The sequence below is a fragment of the Desmodus rotundus genome, chromosome 12 (genome assembly GCF_022682495.2).
Source record: "Desmodus rotundus isolate HL8 chromosome 12, HLdesRot8A.1, whole genome shotgun sequence".
In the NCBI taxonomy this organism is placed as follows: domain Eukaryota; kingdom Metazoa; phylum Chordata; class Mammalia; order Chiroptera; family Phyllostomidae; genus Desmodus; species Desmodus rotundus.
The window spans coordinates 42,119,549-42,128,209 of record NC_071398.1 but is presented as its reverse complement, the minus strand read 5'-3'; the positions used below and the strand labels follow the sequence as shown (position 1 = coordinate 42,128,209).

Genomic DNA, 8,661 nt, shown 5'->3' with positions numbered 1-8,661 from the left:
AAATGGGAAGGCCCAGTTGCACTATTAACTTGGGGAATAGGGTAGGCTTGTGTTTTCTCTCCAGAAGGACTTTTGGAGCCCCTGACGAAGGGGGTGAAGCCATGTGAGAAAAGGCTTCCCTGGGAGCGACCCACTTCCACCCCATTGGACTCTTCTGATCCAGGATTCTCCAAGCTGTACATCACCCACCCTGAAGTGCAATTCCATCCAGTACTCCTGGAGTGATTTTCAAAATCACCTAGAGGGACTTTTTCTACCAATTTAAAAGGACAAATTGATAAATTGCAGCTAGAATTACATCAGGAAATGCCAGACATTCAATGCCTGATTAAGCAAGAGGTTTTCCAAACCCTTGGTGATGATCTCAGCTGGCTAACCCCCCAAAACTTGTTTGATGAACTGAACCAGAATGTGGGTCTTTGGAGCTACTGGATGCTTACTGATAATAATAATAATGCTGTGTATACTTCGCTGCATTTGCAAATTATTTTCCCAGCGTTGTGTGAGAGATGAGCAAGTAGCAACCTTTGTGAGAGCTATAGTGGTCCTAACTTAAAACAAGGGGGGAGATACAGGGAACTGTTCCATGCGTGGGAAATGTAGCCCAGCTCCCACTCGGAAAAGCCAGTGGGAGCAAGGTCCAGCTGGCAGGACCCACACCCATGGACAGATTCTCCTGTGGGGAATCAGGCCTGCATTGTATCTAGGCTGCTATGAGACTTGCTTTTGCTAAAACTCCCTCACCCTGGATTGAGGCAGCAAATGTTTACTGAATATCTTTAACTTCCTGAAGCCTGTGCTAAACCATTGAAATATGGAGTATAACCAGTTCAACCACTTTCCCCCTTGAGCTGTAACATCCTTCTCTGAAATAATTACCAGTATTCTGTCCTTGGTTGTCTGTAAAAGGTAATCACCTACAGTGAACCTGTGCATAGTAAATGAGGATCATCCTCCATGTAATGTGCCCAGAAAAGCAATGAAAGCCTGTGCAGGCAGGGTTGGTTGCCTCTCTTGGGCTCTCTCTGGCCCTCTCACCCTCTCTCACTCAGAGTGGCCATGCTGTCCCTTTTTCTCCACAGGATTTCTATATTTGTGTGTATTTGTCTATTGCTGCCACAACACAGGATCCTGCTGGCCGGGATCTGCATCACTACCCTCCCCTCTTTTCTTTTCCTTCTCCACCCCGACATTTTTTAATTTTTAAAACTCCCACACCATGATTGAAAAGTAAATGTGGCTGTATAGGACAAAAAGACCAACAGAGCACCTCAAAGTCGTTTTAATGCTGTTTCTTTTTTCAACTACTTGTGCCTGCATGCATCCACATCTGTGATACTTCATGTTATGTGAGTTATTCGTTACAAAAAGGGGAAATCACACAAAAAGGAAAAGTAACTGTTCATCAGTCCATGCAACAAATACCAAGAGTTTCCCATTTTCTTTTTGGTGCTAAAGGCTTATTTTTGAAATTAGTTGTCTGGAAAATGAAGGAAATATGGTAACTTAAAAAGCCTTGAACATTTGTTGAAAATGTTTCTTTCCTTAGTGCACCTTGGATATTATTTACATTCATCCTGCTCTTGACATAAATGTTTACTTTTTTACAAGGTGGTTGAAATCAGCCATGAGTATTCAAAATGTAGGTGTGGAAGTAGGAGATCCTGCCCAAAGAACTGTAAAAAATTCAACAGTTTAAAAAATATATTTTATTTCTTTATTTTTGGAGAGAGAGAGGAAGGGAGAGAGAAAGGAAGAAACAGCAGTCTGTTGGCCTGGCCAGCCCCCAGCCCCGTGCTCTAGCTGGAAGTTGAACAAGTTTGGTCTGCAGGCACTGCCCAAACTACAGCAGTCGGGGCTCAACAACATTTTTTCAGCGTTACTGATGTATAATTGACAAATAAAATTGTAATATATTTAAAGTGTATGTGATGACTTGAAATTTGTATAGTAAGTACAAATTCTGAAAGGATCCCCACCATGTATTAATTTAACACATATATCACCTCACATTGCTAACTTTTTTTTATGGTGAGAAACAAGGATCTACTCCCTCAGGAAATTTCAACTATAGTCACCAAGCTATACAGTAGACCCTCAGACATCTTATAACTGCAGGGTTGTAACATTCAACCAATCTCTCCCTATTTACCTCTTCCCTCCACTCCCCAGGCAACGATCACCATTCTAGTCTATTTCTGTGAGTTTCACTTTTTCTCTGAGATTCCACATAAAATTCTACCATGTGGTATTGTTAGAGAACATATCTGTGGTGGGACCCCAAAATACTATTACCAAACGGACCCCGCCCCTTCTCCGGTTGTCCCCCTGTACTAAGTTCACCTTGCTCGCCACAAGTGAATTCTAGTTCTCAATGTCAGAGATTGGTGAAAAAGAAAGGAATTATTTGCTTAAAAGTTATACAAGCTTAAGGGTAATGACTTAATGTCTTTATTGAGATCCCAAAGTCCTTTAGAGTACCCACAAACGCACACAGTCTTTCCTTCCCCCTCTGCCCAGTCTGGGGTACCGCATCTCAGGAAAAGAAATAGAAGACCGTGGCTCAGGTAGCCCCTTTCCACTAATCTGAGCTCAGCTGGCTGGCCTTCCTTGGTTTCCAGCATCACCAGCTGTGTCGCCACCGCGAGCTCCAGTTAATCCAAACAAACATGGCACCTTCTCATGTCCTGTCACCCCTTTACTTCCCAGGAAGGTCTGTCCTGCTTCCTAAGCAAAATGCCAAAAGGGAGCACCCCAAAAGGCACAAGATTCACAGTTAATGACGTGATGGGGGCTGAGTGATGGCATTAGCTGGATCCACAGGCCGGGACTCTTCCCCCAAACTACACTTCACAGGGAACCACGTCTTCCCATCAGCAGTACTGGAGTCTGCAAGGAATCCGTTAAGTACAAAGTTCTTATCTGGATATGCCCATGTTAGGGTTTTTCTATCAGACACTTTTCTTTTTGGTCGCAGTAGGATATTTTATTTTGTTTAAAGAGTCAATGTCCCGAAAATGGGGAAAGTTATGTTGGGGACACTATGCCATTCAAAAATCACCTCCAGCATTAGTTGTCCAATTCTATCATATCTTGTACAACAGTACCCCCAAGTTCTAGCCGGGTGCATGGCCACATTCGCCAGTAAATATGTGGGTTACATTGGGAGTCCAATTTCGAATTCCTGGAGAATAAGAATGCACGATGGAATTAGGGAAGGCTAGGAAGAACACTAGTAAGAATTGGCGGTGCCCTTGCTGGTGTGGCTCAGTGGATTGAGTGCCAGCCTGTGAACCAAAAGGTCGCTGGTTTAATTCCTAGTCAGGGCACATACTTAGGTTGCAGGCCAGGTGCCCAGTAGGGGCTGTGGGAAAGCAACCAATTGATGTATATCTCACACATCGATGTTTCTCTCCCTCTCTTTCTTCCTGCCTTCCCTTCTCTCTAAAAATAAATAAAATCTTAAAAAAAAAAAAAGAATTGGTGATTGAAGTATGAACTCATGATTTATTCTTTTTACCTATCTACCAACCTATCATAATCTCCACTCCCCAAGTTGTAAAAAACAAAAATAAATAAAAATTACACCCCCCACTATGAGAACCAGAGCTCCCAAGGAAATAGCAAATTCCATGGCTGGAGGAAAGTGGGAGGTGCATCTGGAGCATCATACTGTGCTAGGGTTAGGACAGTCGTCAATTTGTCAAAAATAGGAATGATGAAGGCAGTACATTACCCTTTTTGTAAACAGTAGCAATAATCCATTAAGCCAGACTTAGCAATGGATGCTAAAACTAGTGAAGGAAAGTTTGTTGAGAAACAAGCTATTTAGAGAACCAGAAAATATCTCCCCATAAACTATTAAGTACAAAGGGCAAAAAACGGTAACAATGGAAAAAACCCAGCTCATGCTTACCTTAATCAAGTTATCCAATTTAACCTATAATGGGACAGATGCATCATGCATATTTCCTTATGTCATGCACCAAGGATACATCACTTAAGGAATACTTTTGCCAAAAAGAAAAAGCGTAATTTAAACCCTATCATGAGAAAACCTCAAATTCAAATTTAAGAGACATTCAAGCCCTGGCTAGGTAGCTCAGTAGGTTACCGTGTTGTACACATACGCCAAGGTTGCGGGTTCAAACCTGGGTCAGGGCACATACAAGAATCAACCAATAATGCATAAATAAGTGGAACAACAAACTGGTGTTTCTCTCTCTTCCACTTCCCCTCTAAAATCAATAAACATATCCTTGGGTGAGGATTACATTTTTAAAAAATTAAAAGTCAATCAATAAAAAGCATTGAAAAAGAAAAAATCAAAACTATCATGGACATGAAAGGGAAAGAATGAGGTAGCGATCCAGTTTAAAGGCATGCAGATCCTTGACTAGATTCTAGGCCAGAAAAAATGTGAAAAACATACTATTGGGCCAACTGATAAAATTTGAATAAGGTCTGTAGTAGGTTAAAGGTTATGTGTCAATATTAAATTTTCCTGAGTGTCAAACTTGTATTGTAGCTGTGTTAAGTAAATATCCTTGTTCTTAAAACACACACACTGAAGTATTTAGAAGGGATGTCTTTAACATACTCATCAACATTTCAAAAAGTGTGTATGTACACAGAAGCATCAACATAAGTACACACTCACGTACACAGGATGACACAAACACATTATCAAACTGGAAATTCTGAGTAAAGGGCACATGAGAAGTTTTATATAACTTTTTACAATTTTTTGAAAGTTTTAAATTATTTCAAAACAGTTTAAATAAATATGGGGTTTGGGGACTGGGTGAAAACGTGAAGGAAGAAAGCAGCACAAGTTGGCAGTTATAAAAGTCACAGGGATGTGACGTATAGCACCGGGAATTCAGTCAATAATATTGCAATAACTATGGTGCCAGGTGGGTCCTACAGTTATTGGGGGCATCACTTCATAACTCACATAAATGTCTACCACTATGCTGTACACCTGAAACATAATATTGAACGTCAAATGCAGCCTGCCACCTGGTTTAGAATGGCCCATGAACTAAAGAATGGTCTCTACAGTTTTAAAGGGTTGGGAAAAAAATGAAAAGAATATTTCATGACAACTGACAAATAATAAATTCAAATGTCAGTGTCCACATTAAAGTGCCATCATTTAGAGGTAACGGGAATACCTACATAGTTCATCTATACCTTTCTTTTTTAAGTGGGATCACATATAAATCCCATGCTTTGTTTTCCATATTAATATATTTTGGACATCTTTCAACATCCATAATTACAAATTTACCTTCTCTCATTTGATGTCTGCACAGTGTCCCGCTGGATCAATGAATTGTAAAATACTTTGGCAATCCAATTGATTACTTGTTTGCTTTTATAATGACTGATGCAATGCATGTTCTTTCATATATGTCTACAGCAGATAAAAATTTACTTTTGAAGAGCAAAGATTCACCTCTGGGGATACATTCGTTAATTTTAATCCAATATACCATATGAAATAAGGCAATCATATTATGAGTTCTTGGGTACAGGAAATTTTTGGTTACTTTATTTCACTCATAAACAAAAGCTAATTTTCATAGCTTTTCAGCTTTAGTAAAAATAATGGTCACTGTAAATACATGTAAAATGGAAGTTAATGGAAAAATAATCTAAAACCTTCCCTAATCCCTTCCCCCAAAGTAGCTAGCATATGGCAAATATCCTTTTTATACATTCTCTTTTTTGGATGTTTTCACTATGAAAGACCATTTATATCAATTGGATCTTACAGAGAGGGTTACATCCTATTTCTCCCTTGAATATGAGTCGTATTCCTGTTACTCTGGTTCTAGTCATCATTTTCATGGATGTTAGATTCTACCTGAAGAAACCCCTTTCCACTCTCAATACTTCATAGTATTTATCACCAGCATGGACTCTCCAAGAACTAGAAGCTGTATGACTTGACTAAAGCCATTAACATATTTCTCATTCTTAAAGATTCTTACCAGTGTGGACTTTCTGATGGCATGTAAGACGAGAATGGTGACTGAAGTCCTTACCACATTCGTTACGGTTGTACGTTTTTTCTCCAGTGTGAACTCTTTGATGGGCCTGAAGACGGGAGCTCTGACTGAAGCCCTTCCCACACTCCTCACATTTAAATAGCTTCTCTCTAATGTGAATGCTCAAATGGACTCTAAGATTTGAGGGGAGACTAAAGGCCTTCCCACACTCCTCACACTTATGGGGTTTCTCTCCTGTATGGACCCTCTGATGATGGCGAAGATTCAAGCTCCTACCAAAGCCTTTCCCACATTCCTCACATTTGTACGGTTTTTCTCCAGTGTGGCCTCTCTGATGGTATATAAACTGTGAACTGTACCTAAAGCCCTTTCCACAGACATCACATTTGTATGGCTTCTCCCCAGTGTGGACTCTCTGATGGGACTGCAGACCAGAGGACTGACTGAAGCCCTTACCACACACACCACATCTGTATGGTTTCTCTCCCGTGTGGACTCTCTGATGAATCCGGAAGTCTATGGCCTGACCGAAACTCTTATCACACTCCTCACATTTATAGGGCTTCTCTCCCGAGTGGACTCTCTGATGAGCATGAAGATTCGATCTCCAACTGAAGCCCTTTCCACACTCCTCACATTTGTACGGTTTTTCTCCAGTGTGAATAACTTGGTGCAGCTTAAGATTGGAACTGTAACTGAAGTCCTTACGACACACATTACATTTGTAGGGTTTCTCCCCAGTGTGAACTCTCTGGTGAGTCTGAAGCTTTGAAGACTGACTGAAGCCCTTCCCACAGGTTTCACATGTGAATCGTTTCTCCCCAGTGTGGACATTCTGGTGAACTTGAAGGTTTGAAGCCTGACTGAAGCCCTTCCCGCACTCCTTACATTTGTAGGGTTTCTCTCCCGTGTGAACTCGGAAGTGGATGTGAAGATCTGTGTTACGAGTGAAGCCTTTCCCGCACGTCTCACATTTGTATGGTTTCTCTCCAGTGTGAACCCTCTGATGGCATATTAATGGTGAGTTGTGACTGAAGCCCTTACCACAGACATCACATTTGTAAGGTTTCTCCCCAGTGTGGACCCTCTGATGGATGTGATAATGGGCAGCCTGAGTAAAGCCCTTCCCACACTCCTCACATTTATACGGTTTCTCACCCCTGTGGACCCTCTGATGAACACGAAGATTAACATTCCAACCAAAGCCATTACCACACTCTTCACATTTGTACGGCTTTTCTTCACTGTGCACTCTCTGATGGCATTGAAAGTTTGAACTCTGACTAAAGCATTTACCGCACTCCTCACATTTATAAGGTTTCTCTCCCGTGTGAGTCCTGTAATGAATGGTGAGGCCTGTGCTGCTACTGAATCCCTTGCCACAGGTGTCACACCGGTGGGCCTTCTCTCCCGCATGACTGGGATGAGAATGGAAAGAGTTCTCATGGAAGCAATCTCGGGAGTCATGCCACTTAGCTGGTTCTTCCCCTGGCTGATTCCTCTGATGAGTCTGCAGAGGGGAGTTCTGACGGGAGCATTTCCCTCCTGGGCAGACGTTCCGGTGACTTGAAAGCACTGAGCTATAAGGGAAGCCCTTTCTACACTCACTACACGGATGGAGCTCCTCTCTGCAGGGTAAATGCTGAGTGAAGCTGTCGCTCTTGCTTTTCCGACAGCCATTAGGTTTGTGGGGTCTCCGTTCTGTGTCAATTTTAATATGATCACTAAGTGATGATTTCTTCATGGAGGCTTCACAGACATGCAGGTTATTTTCCCCATGAATTTGCTTATCTCTGCTCTGATTCTGTGACTCAGTCAGGTATATATTCCCACAAGAATGCTTGAAATTGAAAAACTCTTGATTTTCAGCATAACAGGAGCTATCTGCTTTATAATTCACTATATCATTCTCACTTTCAGAAACCCAATCAGAATCACCTTGTAGTAACCAGGAACTTTCCCTCTGAAGATACCTGGTTAAATTACTTGCGACCTGTTTCCAGATTTGCCAGCAGGTGAGCTCTTCGTGTGAAAGATACTTTAATGCAACTTTTCGAAGAGGCTGCACCTCATTTTGATTCTTGCTGCCTATAAGAAAAAGTAGACAAGTGAGATGCTTTGTTATTCAGAGATGCGGACAAGTGAATGCTTTGTTCAGAAATGTCAGGATTTCACGCTTACGGTAAGGCCTTAGTAAACCAAGGGAAGGGTCATATCTATACAACATCATTTATCCTTTTCTTGTATTTCCATGCAAGTAGAAGCAAAGAATGGAATAATCAGGCCCTTACCCACTAAGGGTAAAGGTGACCCACTCAGAACCATTAGTCTAATATTTAACACAAGAGCTGAAGTCTGCAATGAGGTGGCTGCAGGGCAACAAGGACAATCGCCATTCCACCTTGTCCACACTACTCTTGTGGTCAGCGAGATTCTATCTCATTAGGTTATGAAAGCTCAGACTGTAAGCATAAAATGGGATTTTAAGTCCTGGTAGGAATGATCTCCCAAGAGTAAATCTGGAAAATGGTTGAAATAATATTGATTGTTCTGAACCTGGAAGAGTAAATCAGGGTTCTGTAAAAAGAAGTGGAAAAGGGAAAATGCATCTTTCACAACCGAGGAGGAACTTGGGGGAAGGAAC

The 8,661-nt window shown here is 41.5% G+C and overlaps 1 protein-coding gene across 1 annotated transcript in view; it reads right to left on the bottom strand.

Annotated features, from left to right (window-relative positions):
• Positions 1-5,535: 5,535 nt before the first annotated feature.
• The window catches only part of LOC112312861 (zinc finger protein 208), a 39,283-nt gene continuing 36,157 nt past the window's right edge, over positions 5,536-8,661 (bottom strand). The window contains exon 13 of the mRNA XM_024569429.3: positions 5,536-8,105. Within this exon, the coding sequence (XP_024425197.3) occupies positions 5,986-8,105 (2,120 nt within the window). The 3' untranslated portion in view covers positions 5,536-5,985. The remainder of the gene's footprint in view (positions 8,106-8,661) is intronic.